Source organism: Phycodurus eques, chromosome 11 (genome assembly GCF_024500275.1).
Source record: "Phycodurus eques isolate BA_2022a chromosome 11, UOR_Pequ_1.1, whole genome shotgun sequence".
Taxonomy (NCBI): domain Eukaryota; kingdom Metazoa; phylum Chordata; class Actinopteri; order Syngnathiformes; family Syngnathidae; genus Phycodurus; species Phycodurus eques.
In genome coordinates, this window is record NC_084535.1 from 27,734,138 (window position 1) to 27,749,916 (window position 15,779).

At 45.1% G+C, this 15,779-nt stretch overlaps 1 protein-coding gene across 6 annotated transcripts in view; it reads right to left on the reverse strand.

Annotated features, from left to right (window-relative positions):
* Positions 1-15,779, reverse strand: part of gbf1 (golgi brefeldin A resistant guanine nucleotide exchange factor 1) — a 133,562-nt gene that overhangs the window by 43,056 nt on the left and 74,727 nt on the right. For 5 of the 6 annotated variants that reach the window (XM_061689922.1, XM_061689927.1, XM_061689923.1 and 2 more), the window contains one exon: positions 12,889-12,943. The exons of the other annotated variant lie outside the window; for it this stretch is intronic. In XM_061689922.1, coding sequence (XP_061545906.1) covers positions 12,889-12,943 — 55 coding nt within the window. The remainder of the gene's footprint in view (positions 1-12,888; positions 12,944-15,779) is intronic. 6 annotated transcript variants of the gene reach the window in all.

Sequence of the window (15,779 nt, forward strand, 5' to 3'; positions counted from 1 at the left end):
AGGGGGAAAAATAATTAATTAAATTTTGGAATAGCTCGAACATAAAATGTGGGAAAAATAGAAGCGCATGAATACTTTCCGGGTACACGTATGGTAACAAAGATGGGGGTTCTAAATGTAGCACTGAGTTTGGAACAAACACCAACTATAGACCTAAACCATTCAAAAATATGCAAGCCAGCTGGGTAGTGTGACTGCACAGACAGGCAGACCATGCAAACCAATAAATGTACATTACTAAAACAGAAGAAAAAAAAACTCGGGTTTCTGCAGTATTCAACAAATCAAATTTAAGAACTTAAAGACCATTATGAACAAACTTTAACAACTTAAAACAATAACAAAACAAAAAGACCTACAGTACTATACTTGTACAAAAGTCTTAGGCCACCATTAGATTTGATGTTCATATACTGCATAACTAAAATGCCAGTGGAGCACAGACTTCCACCTCGGCCGCATTATTGATAAACATTATAGCAATATGTAGATGCCAGCTCTTTGGGGCGCATACAGGTATAAATATAGCTTTTTGCAGTAATTGGCTAACCGGTCCGAAACACAAGACCTATACGACATGTAGGGGGAAGAAGTAGAGTGAAAAAAAACCTATCGACAAAAGCTGTTGATGGAATGACCTAATGCAAAGATGGAGTGAGTGTCTTTTTATGTGAATGAATTTGTCAAAGGGATACCAACCCCATGGTGTGGGGTGGTATGTCAGCACAGGTAAGAAAATCAGCTGTTCACTTGCCAAAAGTGGTTGATGAACTGTCAGAAGGTAAAAGAGGATGTCCTTTTTTACTGATCACATTTGATATTGCTAGTGGCATGATACTGATCACATTTTGACCACACTGGACTATATTTACGACAAAGAAGTACTGCTTGGATTGTGTCTCCAGGTGCGTCTGGCAAAGATGCCTCTCACACAACCTCTCAGCGAGTAAAATAATTCTGGATGGTCACCTACTAGGGAAGGAGCGGTTCGGTTCGGTCCGTATGTAATCCGTTCGGTTCATAACATGCGCGACTCTTTTTGTTCTTTTCTTCCTCATTTACCAAATCCCGTCCTCCGTAGCAGTCCTCGCAAGAAGCTTGCCGCCTGCGCCGACGACCCTCCTTCCCCCGCAGACGGAGGCGGCTCGGTATCGGACGCCGCATGAGGCGTGTGACGTTCATCGAGCAACGAGTTTTTTCAAGTACCACAAAAGAGATATCGCTATGAAGTTAGTGACTGACTGAGGTCTTCTGATTAACAACTTGAAACCTTGCTTCACTCAGGCATACGCAATGTTAGCATGATGTAGCGGGCTAGCCTAAATAAGTGGGATAAACAAACACAAACTGTTGTAATTCCTACACCATTTGCCTGATTTGGATGGGAAAACCCTCAAATTAACCCTGAAGGTCTGCAGCAAGCACATCTTGTTCGCTCATTTCAAATCCACTGTGGTGGTGTTGGAGCCAAAAAGATAACAATTGTGTTCTAATATTTACAAACCTGACTGGAAACATATATCACTGCTGCTCGTAACAAAGATGGGTGAACCTTACGCATACAGCGAGCTCATTCAGCTATAATTGTCAACAGTCGACTTTTATTGAGCCAAGGCACTTACAGCGGCTGAAATAAGTATTTAACATTTTTCTCACTAATTATACTTCCAAAGGTGCTATTGACCTGAAAATTTCACCAGATGTTGGGAACAACCCAAGTAATTCATACATACAAAGAAGGTAGAACAAATAAGCTCTTAGATTGTGTGTAAAATGTGAAATAACACAGAGAAATGTATTGAACACATGAAGAAAGGGATGTTCAAAAAGGCCATAATCGTATTGACTGCTTTGAAAAATTGTCATGGGGGCAGGCGAGTGGTATCCCAAGACATTTTTGCACTGTACTGTACAGTGGGTACAGAAAATATTCAGACCCCCTTAAATTTTTCACTCTTTGTTATATTGCAGCCATTTGCTAAAATCATTTAAGTTAATTTTTTTCCCTCAATTTACAGAGAGCACCCCATATTGACATTAAAAAACTGAATTGTTGAATTTTTTGCAGATTTATTAAAAAATAAAAACTGAAATATCACACAGCCATAAGTATTCAGACCCTTTGCTGTGACACTCATATTTAACTTGGGTGCTGTCCATTTCTTCTGATCATCCTTGAGCTGGTTCTACACCTTCATTGGAGTTCAGCTGTGTTTGATTATACTGATCGGACTTGATTAGGAAAGCCACACACCTGTCTATATAAAGACCTTATAGCTCACAGTGCATGTCAGAGAATATAAGAATCATGAGGTCAAAGGAACTGCCTGAAGAGCTCAGAGACAGAATTGTGGCAAGGCACAGATCTGGCCAAGGTTACAAAAGAAATTCTGCTGCACTTAAGGTTCCTAAGAGCACAGTGGCCTCCATAATCCTGAAATGGAAAACATTTGGGACGACCAGAACCCTTCCTCGAGCTGGCCGTCCGGCTAAACTGAGCAATTGAGGGAGAAGAGCCTTGGTGAGAGAGGTAAAGAAAAACCCAAAGATCACTGTGGCTGAGCTCCAGAGAAGCAGTTGGGAGATGGGAGAAAGTTCTAGAAAGTCAACCATCACTGCAGCCCTCCACCAGTCGGGGCTTTATAGCAGAGTGGCCCGACGGAAGATTCTCCTCAGTGCAAGACACATGAAAGCCTGCATGGAGTTTGCTAAAAAAACACCTGAAGGACTCCAAGATGGTGAGAAATAAGATTCTTTGGTCTGATGAGACCAATATAGATGGATTTTTAGCCTTAATTCTAAGCGGTATGTGTGAAGAAAACCAGGCACTGCTCATCACCTGTCCAATACAGTCCCAACAGTGAACTTATGGTGGTGGCAACATCATGCTGTGGGGGTGTTTTTCAGCTGCAGGGACAGGGCGACTGGTTGCTATCGAAGGAAAGATGTCATTTTGAGAACGTTTCTTGATAAATGAACGCCAGACTCCGCGATAGGGACCACGCAAAGAGTATGCTTAATCCAAGAACATCTAAGAACGACAGGAAAGTGAGTAAAATAGGGGACAGAAAACAAGGACCCAAGCAGCTAACAATAGCTGAAGCTACTCGATTGAAAACTATTGAGGAAGCTAACACTATGGCTAACTCCGGGCCTAACGCTGAAAATGGCGTGCTAGCGGAACTACGAAAACTTCGACAGGAAAATACCGAGTCATTACAAGACTTAAAAACTTCATTCACCAGATTGGAGAATAAACTGACAGATCTTGCAACACGCACGGATGATTTGGACCACAGAATGACTGAAGCAGAATGCAGAGTAAGTGCCACGGAAGAAAAAATAAACACGAGAAGTTGCTAAGCTACCTGTTGCGAAGAGAAATCAACCTTACCAATAAATGTGATGATTTGGAAAATCGTCTACGTCGTAACAACATACGCCTGTACGGTATACCAGAGCAGTCTGAAAAGGATAACATGATAAACTTTGTGGAGCGTTTTTTGAAGGACGCGCTAAAGTTACAAGATGATCAAAGTGGAAAGAGCTCATCATGCGCTAGGACCGAGACCAGGAGGCACAGCCCCACCAAGGTCCATTATTATCCGCTTCTTGGATTTTCAGGTGAAACAAGCAGTGCTGCAACAGGCATGGAAACAACGCAACGTTCAATTCGAAGGGCATACGATCTACTTTGACCAAGATTATTCTACTGAAGCGCAGCGGAAGAGGGAAAAGGTGCGTGAAGTGATACAAAGGCTGAAGGAGAGAAACATCAAGGCTCAGTCACCCTTCCCAGCCCAGCAGAGGATTTTTCTGGACTCTGGCACCAAAGTTTTCACTTCTGACATTTGAGATTTTACAGATGAAATTATCCAAAAGTTCATCAACTGTCTCAGCATTCACAGTTTGTGACACAGCAACGGTCTCCATAAACTTAGTGGCGGTGTTCTCATGTATGTACCTTTCTTAATAGACAGAGGTTGTCTGAACCTTTAGAAGAATCTGTAATTCAAAGAATACACAAAAATGGTCAGATATAGCCATATCCTTAATGTCAATTGATAGAATTTCAACATCCTTAGAGATGACCAGGACTAAGATGTGACCTTGAATGTGGGTTGGACTCTTAATCTGTTGAGAGGTCAAATGTGTCGAGTATAGCAGAGAGTTGTTTAGATTTTTTTCCCATGTTATTGTCAACATGAATGTTAAAGTTTCCCGTTATGACAAAATAGTTGTACTTAGTACAAAAAACTGACAGCAGTTCTGAGAAGTCTTCCATCCTTTTCTGTTGTACCTTGGCGGCCTATAAATTATTAAAACAATAACCTTTGTGTCACGTTTAACAAAAAAACAGAGATATTCAAAAGAGCTAAAATCTCCCAGTAAAATTTCTTTACACTGAAATAATGACTGAAGAATAACGGCAACACCACCGCCTTTTTTCCTTATTCGACACTTGCTCATAAAATTAAAATTTGCTGGTGTTGCCTCATTTAAAATGGTATTACAGCTACTTTCTGTTCACCACGTTTCATTTAGCAACACAAAATCCAGATCATAGGTTGTAATGATGTCATTACTCTGACTTCTTCTGGAAAAGACCCCGCAGATATCAGTGAGATTCACAGATAACGTTGTTATTGGGTGGAGGAGGGGCCCTTCGCATCATAGGTAAGGTATACCTAGGATGAAAATTACAGGCCTCCGTCATCTTTTTTAAGTGTGACAACTTGCACAATAGGTGGCTGGCTAAATACTTTTTTGCCCCACTGTATAGTCACTTCAACATACAGGGTGATTCAAAAAGTATACGTCAAAATCGTGACGCATTTATTAAGTTTAAAAGCATTGTAATGGACTGAATCAGTGGTCATTTGATAGGGGATGTATCCAAGTTTGATTGCGTGTGAACGTCACCGTTCAGTTGTCAAAAAATTACGTTTTTGTTTTTTTTTTACACTCAAAATGGCAACTCCTCAGCAGAAAGTGTTTTGTGTGCTTGAGTTTTCGATAACAAATGCCATTGTCACGGTGCAGCGTGCTTTTAGACGTTTTCTTGTGGGGGTATGTTAAAGACAAAGTTTATGTTCCACCACTTCCGACAAACATCAATGACATAAAAGATCGAATAACAGCTGCAATCAACGCGGTTGGCCGCGACACCCTGAGGCGCGTTTGGGAAGAATTCTCATATCGGCTTGAGGTTGTCCGCGCTGCCGTTGGTGGCCACATTGAGCACTTGTAAAACATGAAATAAAAACTTTAAACTATGTACAACGCATGTGTCAAAGCTGGAGTTTTCTATTAGTTTTCGTTTTTTAAATATTGCGTGCTGATTTTTGCGCACTCTTTTTTAATCTCCCTGTATTTCACATACAAAACTGCCCCGGAAATTGATTGTCACACATTGTACACTTCAATTGAATTTCAAATCACAAGTCATGTAAAATTGTGGCCCACAAATATTAAGTGTACAACAATTGTTCCCTATGTTAAGAAGGGATTTGTCCCCCCCCCAAAAAAAAAAAAAATATATATATATATATATATATATCTGTTAAAAGTGGAGAAAGAAAAAAAAAAACACGCATGAAAAGAACAAACCAATTTGCATGAAGCATTTTGATTGCTTTACTGGGCTACACAAAAAGTAAAAAAACAGTGATATGTGAAAGAATCACTGAATTAAGTGTTCAAACTACGCATGACGTTGCAGTGGCTTCAACTTTTTTTCTTTAAATCCAGTACAATTTCCATCATTTATAAATGTTTTTTTTTTTCTCCATGTGCTATCGGGCATGAGCGCCTGTTCAAGAACTCGCTGCTTAGAACTATCATTTAGAACTATAATTTCTCCAAGCGGCGCAGCATTACAGGTTTTATAGTCGTGATGAACCATTCTGGCCAGTCACATGCGAGTTCAGCTACCCCTTCAGCCAATCAAATCAGCATCTCAGGTGGTAATGACTGACTGCGCTCAGCCCAGACGGAGACGAGGAGAAACATCGCAGGGGAGAGGGAAAGAGACTGCGTGGAAGTTGAGTTCAAGACGGAGAAAGGCCATTATGAAACAAAACGAACAACAATTCTTTCAAGAAGATGAGGAATATGGCAATATGTGGCGTCATGGTGGCCGACCGGTAAACACGTCTGTTGTCACAGTTCTGAGGACCCGGATTCAAATCTGGCCACGCCTATGTGGAGTTTGCACGTTCTCCCCTGCGTGGGTTTTCTCCGGGTACTTCGATTTCCTTCCACATCCCAAAAATATGTACAGAAATCTCGACGCTTTATTCAGCCACTGGCAACGCAGAACATCACAACATTTTCAATTGTAAAATACGATCAGCATAAAATGCCAATTATTGGCCGATACCGATAAGGGCGATAACAATCGGTGTAAAGTCTACATATCACAATACTATACGAATGAAGAAAAATTAAAAAAAATACCGAATAAAAAAGCCCTGGGGTGATCTAGTGTCCCCCCAGAACTGGACTGGTCTTGAGATACCAAATTTATTATTTATTATAGATAGATAAAAAGTCAAGGATAACAGTTGTGTTGTCCTCTTTTTTAAAGATTACATATTGAAAAAAAAATAGTCACCCTTGTTTCTCAGGTTCATTATTTAGTATAGGTTAAAAAAAAAATATATATATATATATATATATATATATATATATATATATATATATATATATTGATATCGACTGATATGAAATACAATCTTGATACATTTTTGAGCCATATCCCCCAGCCCTACATTCAATGCCAGATAAGAGTTGTCCAGTAGGAGATATTTCACTTCATCCAGCTCTTCCGGGGGATCCCGAGGCGTTCCCAGGCCAGCGGAAAGACGTAGTCTCTCCAGCGTGTCCTGGGTCGTCCCCGGTGTCTCCTCCCGGTGGGACGTGCCCGGAACAACTCACCAGGGAGGCGTCTGGGAGGCATCCGAATCAGATGCCCCAGCCACCTCATCTGGCTCCTCTCGATGTGGAGGAGGAGCAACTCTACTCTGAGATCCTCCCGGATGACCGAGCTTCTCACCCTCTCTCTAAGGGAGAGCCCGGACACCCCGCGGAGGAAACTCATTTCGGCCGCTTGTATCCGGGATCCGCAGCTCGTGACCATAGGTGAGGGTAGGAACGTAGATCGACCGGTAAATTGAGAGCTTTGCCTTTCGGCTTAGCTCCTTCTTTACCACAATGGACCGACACAAAGTCTGCATCACTCCAGACGCTGCACCGATCCTCCTGTCGATCTCCTGACTCGTGAACAAGACCCCAAGACACTTGAACTCCTCCACTTGGGGCAGGATCTCATCCCCGACCTAGAGAGGGCACACCACCCTTTTCCAACTGAGGTCCATGGCATCAGATTTGGTGGTGCTGATTCTCATCCCAGCCGCTTCACACTCTGCTGCGAACTGCTCCAGTGAGAGTTGGAGCTCACGGCTTGATGAAGCCAACAGAACCACATCATCAGCAAAAAGCAGAGATGCAATACTGAGGCCCCCAAACCGGACCACCTCTACGCCTCGGCTGCGCCTTGAAATTCTGTCCATAAAAGTTATAAACAGAATCGGTGACAAAGGGCAGCCTTGGCGGAGTCCAACCCTCACCGGGAACAATTCCGACTTACTGCCGGATACGCGGACCAAACTCTGACTCCAGTCGTACAGGGACCGAACAGCCCCATACTCCCGAAGCACACGGTCAAACGCCTTCTCCAAGTCCACAAAACACATGTAGACTGGTCGGGTGAACTCCCATACACCCTTGAGGACCCTGCCGAGGGTGTAGAGTTGGTCCACTGTTTCACGGCCAGGAGGAAAACCACAGTTTTATTCAGTGTTCATAAATTTAAAAAAAGGAAGAGACTGGGCAAAAATGTAATCCATGGCACAGTTCGAAGGTGAAAACCATTGCTGACCAAAAAGAAAATTAAGGCTTGTATCAACTTTTGAAAAAATATAAAAAAAACTGAATGATTCCCAAGACCCCTCCTTGAGCCGTTACCTTATCGTGGTGGAGGGGTTTGTGTGTCCCAATGATCCTAGGAGCTAAGTTGTCTGGGGCTTTATGCCCCTGGCAGGGTCACCCATGACAAACAGGTCCTAGGTGAGGGATCAGACAAAGCACGGCTCCAAAAACCCCTATGACGAGTACAATTAATGGATTCAGGTTTCCCTTGCACGGACGCGGTTCACCGGGGCCCCCCCCCCCTTGGGCCAGGCCTGGAGGTGGGGTTCGAAGGCGAGCGCCTGGTGGCCGGGCCTACATCCATGGGGCCCGGCCGGGCACAGCCCGAAAGGGTAACGTGGGTCCCCCTTCCTATGGGTTCACCACCTGTGGGAGGGACCATACGGGTCGGGTGCAGTGCGAGCTGGGTGGTGGACGAAGGCGGAGACCTTGGCGATCCGATCCCCGGCTACAGAAGCTGGCTCTAGGGACGTGGAATGTCACCTCTCTGGCAGGGAAGGAGCCCGAGCTGGTGTGTGAGGTCGAGAAGTAGATATAGTCGGACTCGCCTCCACGCACAGCTTGGGCTCTGGTACCAGTCCTCTCGAGAGGGGTTGGACTCTCTTCCACTCTGGAGTTGCCCACGGTAAGAGGCGCCGAGCAGGTGTGGGTATACTTATTGCCCCCCGGCTCGGCGGCTGTACGTTGGGGTTCACCCCGGTGGACGAGAGGGTAGCCTCCATTCGCCTTCGGGTGGGGGGACGGGTCCTGACTGTTGTTTGTGCCTATGCACCAAACAGCAGTTCAGAGTACCCACCCTTTTTGGAGTCCTTGGAGGGGGTGCTGGAGAGGGCTCCCGCTGGGGACTCCATTGTTCTGCTGGGCGACTTCGATGCTCACGTGGGCAATGACAGTCGAACGGCCCCCCCCCCCCCCCCCGATCAGAACCCGAGCGGTGTTCTGTTATTGGACTTCTGTGCTCATCACAGATTGTCCATAACGAACACCATGCACAAGCATAAGGGTGTCCACATGTGCACGTGCACTTGGCACCAGGACACCCTCTGTCGCAGTTCGATGATCGACTTAGTGGTCGTGTCATTGGACTTGCGACCGCATGTCTTGGACACTCGGGTGAAGAGAGGGATGGAGCTGTCAACTGATCACCACCTGGTGGTGAGTTGGCTCCGATGGTGGGGGAAGATGCCGGTCCGACGTGGCAGGCCCAAACGTATTGTGAGGCTCTGCTGGGAACGTCTGGCGGAATTCCCTGTCAGAAGGAGCTTCAACTCCCACCTCCGACAGAACTTTGCTCATGTTCCGAGTGAGGCGGGGGACATTGAGTCTGAGTGGACCATGTGGACCACAGCAACCTGATATGGAGTTTTCGGTCCCTGTACGACCGGAGTCAGAGTTTGGTCCGCATATCTGGCAGTAAGTCGGCTCCATTGCTGAGGCGGCCGACCGGAGCTGTGGCCGTAAGGTGGTTGGTGCCTGTTGTGGCGGCAATCCCCGAACCCGTTGGTGGACACCAATGGTGAGGGATGCCGTCAAGCTGAAGAAGGAGTCCTATCGGTCCTTTTTGGCCTGTGGGACTCCTGAGGCAGCTGATGGGTACCGGCTGGCCAAGCAGAATGCAGCTGTGGTGGTCACTGAAGCAAAAACTCGGGCATGGGAGGAGTTCGGTGAGGCCATGGAGAAAGACTTCCGGGCGGCTTTGAGGAAATTCTGGTCCACCATCCGCCGTCTCAGGAGGGGGAATCAGTGCACCACTAACACTGTGTATCGTGGGGATGGGGCTCTGCTGATCTCGACTCGGGACGTTGTGAGCCGGTGGGGAGAATACTTCGAAGACCTCCTCAATTCCACCAACACGCCTTCCCATGAGGGAGCAGAGTCTGGGTTCTCTGAGGCGGGCTCTCCAATCTATGGGGTTGAGGACACCGAGGTGGTTAAAAAGCTCCTCGGTGGAAAGGCCCAGAATGAGATTCGCTCGGAGTTCCTCAAGGCTGTGGATGTTGTAGGGCTGTCCCGGTTGACACGCCTCTACAACATCGCGTGGACATCGGTTACAGTGCCTCTGGATTGGTAGACTGGGGTGGTGGTCCCCCTTTTTAAGAAAGGGGACCGGATGGTGTGTTCCAACTACAGGGGGATCACACTCCTCAGCCTCCCTGGTAAGGTCTATTCAGGAATGCTGGAGAGGAGGGTCCGTCGGGACGTCGAATCTCAGATTCAGGAGGAGCAGTGTGGTTTTCATCCTGGCCATGGAACAGTGGACCATCTCTACGCCCTTGGCAGGGTCCTCGAGAATGCATGGGAGTTTGCCCAACCAGTCTACATGTGTTTTGTGGACTTGGAGAAGGCGTTCGACCGTGTCCCTTGGGAAGTCATGTGGGGGGTCCTTCGGGAGTATGGGGTACCAAACCACCTGATACGGGGTTTTCGGTCCCTGTACGACCGGAGTCAGAGTTTGGTCCGCATATCCGGCAGTAAGTCGGACTCGTTTCCGGTGAGGGTTGGACTCCACCAAGGCTGCCCTTTGTCACCAATTCTGTTCATAACCTTTATGGACAGAATTTCTAGGCACAGCAGAGGCGTAGAGGGAGTCCGGTTTGGTGGCCTCAGTATTGCATCTCTGCTTTTTGCAAAGGATGTGCCCTCTTCAGGTCGGGGATAAGATCCTGTCCCAAGTGGAGGAGTTCAAGTATCTTGGGGTCTTGTTCACAATTGAGGGAAGAATTGAACGGGAGATCGACAGGCGGATCGGTGCAGCTTCAGTGATGCAGACTTTGTATCGGTCCGTTGTGGTGAAGAAGGAGCTAAGCCGAAAGGCGAAGCTCTCGATTTACCGGTCGATCTACGTTCCTACCCTCACCTATGGTCACGAGCTGTGGGTCGTGACCGAAAGAACGAGATCCAGGATACAAGCGGCCGAAATGAGTTTCCTCCGCAGGGTGTCCGGGCTCTCCCTTAGAGATAGGGTGAGAAGCTCGGTCATCCGGGAGGATCTCAGAGTCGAGCCGCTGGTCCTTCACATCGAGAGGAGCCAGATGAGGTGGCTTGGGCATCTGATTCGGACGCCTCCCTGGTGAGGTGTTCCGGGCGGTTCCCACTGGGAGGAGACCACGGGGACGACCCCTGGATGAACTGGCTGGGGAGAGGGAAGTCTGGGTGTCCCTCTTAAAGCTACTGCCCCCGCGACCCGACCTTGGATAAGCGGTATAAAATGGATGGATGGATGGATTCCCAAGACTTTTGAAAGAATATTCTATGTACTCAGATTAAAGTTGAAGTTTTGGGAAGGTGTGTGTCTTCTTACATTTGGCGTAAATGTAACATAGCATTTCAGAAAAAGAACACCATACCAACAGTCAAACATGGTGGTGGTAGTATCATGGTTTTGGGCTGCTTAGTTGGACCTTATTTTACTGACAAAATAGTTGCACTCAAAATAATTCAATACACATTTATAAATATGAATTATTTGCAAAGGTAAAGACTAGTGCAATGAACCAACATAATAATTTAAACATCTTAACACGTATTTAACAATAGGTCGCTTTTTTACTGTAACAATTAATCGATTACTCAACAACGACTTTGATAATCGATTGTTTAGACACTTTGTTTAACACTCGTTTCGAGACACGTGGCCATCGATTGAAAGTCGAGGTGAAACAATCGATTCATCAACAACTAATCGATTGTCAAATTAATCGACAATATTCATCAATCGATTCATTGTTTAAAGGCCTCGTTTAACTTAAAATGGTTCAAATCTCATCAGTCAACATTCTCAGTTTTCTATAGTCCTCCATGAAAACAAAGTGATTATCTATATGTTTAATCAAAATGAGACATTTGCAAACATCTGTTTTTACTTTGAAAAATAATTTTGGAAAAGAATCATCGAGATCAAAATGTTTGCCTCTTTTCAGACCAAACCAGTAACTGAATCATATCATCAACTTATTTTTGTGCATTGTTTTTGCACTGTCAATTTGAAGAAATGTCCTATTTTGGGGGGAAAAAAGGTATGGAAGTTTAAAAACAATTCTTAAAATAATCATGAGTTGCAGCCCCAATTGAAAGGCTGTACATTTGGCACATATCGTTTACAATGGGGCTTGAACATTTTTGAGTGCAACTGTTCATGTTATGTTAGTAAAGTATGCAACATTATTGCATCATTAACTGGGGCTTGTCATAAGCCATTAATCCATTACTTCTTGAGAAATCACATCTATGTCACATGTCACGTTGTCACAAGTGAACTGCTATATGCGTAACGTCGTGGAAAACGGGATCGCTGACTCCCTGTGTATGCTATGCTAACGAGCAATGCTAGGATTGATGACGTGATTTCTTTAAGCTGAACTTGCGAAAAAAAAAAATTCTTGATGGATGGTGTCTTCGGACAAAAGTTAAACACATATATGTCATTTATTTATACAAATATGATATATGTAAACATGAACAAAACCGAAACATGGGCTATTGTCATGTTTGGTGGCTCTGTAATGACGTGTAAAAACATAAAATAAATAATAATAATAAAAATAAATCAATAAAACCCCTTCGCCAATCACCCAAACGAGGAGGAAGTGCTTTTATAGTTTGCCCATATAGCGGATTGAGGCAAAATGATTTCACTACTTCGTCTCAATTTGGTGGCCTAAACAAAGAACATAGACCTCTACCATAGCACTATTCTAGATTGTTCACTATTCTGCAGGGGGGAAAAAAACAAAAAACTAATTGACAAAACTAATTGATCATTAAACATCACCACAGGGAATCATGAAAAGGAAAACTCACATTTGAAAGAAAAAGACAACAACAACAAAAAAAACAATAACACAGTAGGTTAAACATATAACAAGCAGATTAGATGCTCATTCAATAGCTGATTACCTTCTTCATGCTGGCACCAGCATAACTTTTGGCCTCTTCCTTAAATTGGGGAAGTCTGTGAGAAAAGGAAACAAAGACAAATTCATGGCTTAAAGTAAGAAAAGCCTGGATGTCATGCTTTCCGGTCCTGCTATATTGCAGATTTTAATTACAGTTTTTACTGTATTTTTTTTAATACTTTGTCCAGTGTTTTTGTTTTATCATTTTTCTACTCCTCTCTCAATGTGTGTGCTTGAATGCGTTTGTTTTGTTTTATGTGCATGTCTTTCAAACAATTTAAGTCCCATCGACGCAACAAAAACATGCCCGGTGTGCATTAAAAAAAAAAAAGGGTATGTATGTCGTAGTTTTCACTTATTGAAGAGGTGGACTAGAATGTGACCCCCGCGATGGAGTTCATGTGGATGTGAAGGGCCCGGTTCGACTTGGTTTGCCTTGGACCACGCCACTGTGCTTAGCCATCGACGGCTAGCCCACATAACCAAACTCTGACAGCGTGGTGGATCACTTCAGGTTTCTCTTTACTGATTGCGAGGCCCGGCGCCAACTCCCCCTTTGTGGGTAAAAACTCAAGTCAGTCGTGGCAAGCGGGTATTATAACCAGACAATTAAAAAAAGCGCATGGTAGACATTTTTACAGCGCACGTTACACCTCTATTTTTTTTATTCATTTATTTTTTAAACACACAAATATGCACGGCGAGTTCCGCGGATTTCCCGCACTACGCCAGAGTCCAAATTTATTCAGGGATCTTGATTATTCCTTGAAAAAATTGTAAGTTTTGGTGTCTCTGACCTGAAATTCATGACATTTGAGAGAATCATGTTCTCAGTGTTGATGCTGCATGATTTTTTTTCATGTTTTATATGGTGCTAGATTGAGAAGCAAATACATCCATCCATCGATTTTCTTCCGCTTATCCGAGGTCGGGTTGCAGGGGCAGTCGCTTTAGCAGGGAGGCCCAGACTTCCCTTTCCGCAGCCACTTCACTCCAGCTCTTCCGAGGGGATCCCGAGGCGTTCCCAGGCCAGTCGAGAGACGAAGTCTCTCCAGCGTGTGCTGGGTTGTCCCGGGGTCTCCTCTCGGTGGGACGTGCCCGGAACACCTCACCAGAGAGGCGTCCAGGAGGCATCTTAATCAGATTCCCAAACCACCTCATCTGGCTCCTCTCAATCTGGAGGAGCAGCGGCTCCACCTTTTTTATTTTGTTTATTTTACAATTTTGCCAGACTACAATATCAGTGCCTAATAATTTCGGGGAAATTACTAGCTTCAGACAAAATCTCAACTTTGTCCTCTCTCTCCCGTCCGCACTGGACGCAGAAAACGCTCACGTTTCCAACTTTAGTCCAATACGATGTTCTATTCCCTTTTTTCGTATGCCGATTTTCCTCCTTTTTACCGTTACTAGTGTTATTTTCTTTGTTTAGTTAGACCCCATTTGTGTGTTCCCCTTTAGATCCATTTAGATGTCATTAAATATACCATAAAATTCCACTCTTGGTTGAATTTTGTGGGTGTGTTCTGACTAAGTAAACCTCATCTAGAATGCAAAATTTCATTAAGTGTAGCAACCTTCAGATTACGAGACTGATAAAAAGGTTTCTCGTAATTTTTCCTAAATTTTATACATAAAAAGTGACATGGTGCCCTTTCAAGACATTAGTTTGATTTTAACAAACTTAAAATTGCTGTAAACGCAAGCGTCGCTTCCGACTTATTCTTTTCTCCTAAATTAATTTCATTTTTATTTGACCAATATCCGCTACACAACCTCCAGGTCCCCCTTCTTTTAAAAAAGGGGGACCACCACCCCAGTCTGTCAATCCAGAGGTACTGTCCGCGATGTCCACGCGACGTTGCAGGGGCGTGTCAACCAGGACAGCCCCACAACACCGAGAGCCTTGAGGAACTCCGGGCGAATCTCATCCACCCCCAGGGCCTTTCCACCGAGGAGCTTTTTAACCACCTCGGTGACCTCAACCCCAGATATAGGAGCGCCCACCTCAGAGACCCCAGACTCTGCTTCCTCATGGGAAGGCGTGTCGGTGGAATTGAGGAGGTCTTCAAAGTATTCTCCCCATCGGCTCACAACGTCCCGAGTCGAGGTCAGCAGTGCCCCATCCTCACTACACACAGTGTTGATGGTGCACTGCTTCCCCGTCCATAAATCATTCTCCATGGCCTCACTGAACTCCTCTCCCATGTCCGAGTTTTTGTCTCAGCGACCACCAAAGCCGCATACCGCTTGGCCAGCCGATACCAATCAGCTGCCTCAGGAGTCCCACAGGCCAAATAAGCCCAATTTGACTCCTCCTTCACCTTGACGGCATCCCTCACCGCTGGCGTCCACCAACGGGTTCGGGGATTGCCTCCACAACAGGCACCGACTACCTTACGGCCACAGCTCCGGTCGGCCGCCTCGGCAATGGAGGCGGGGAACATGGTCCACTCGGACTCAATGTCCCCCGCCCGGACGTGGGTGAAGCTCTACCGGAGGTGGGAGTTGAAACTCCTCCAAAATGAGAGGCAACAGGGAGATCATTTCTGCTCGTGTAAACATTTTTGATACGCCAGAAACAAAAATCCTCACAATATATTGTCTATTGAGTGATGCAATTTTGGAGCGTCTGAATCAACTAAGGGCTTATGAATCATCTAAGGGCTGACTGGGCACCAGCCACAAGAAGGAGCCCTGCCATATAACTTACAGTATGCAAACTCTCCAACTCCCTTTCCTTACGTCTAGGTAATTTGCTCTCGCGCTGTAGTTACATGTCGTCGAACTGATGAAAAAAATTATAATAATAAAAATAAAACAAAAACTCCACTTCTGCAAAACTGATGCCAATATGGCGCAGTGCAATATTCATTCATTCATTCATTTTCC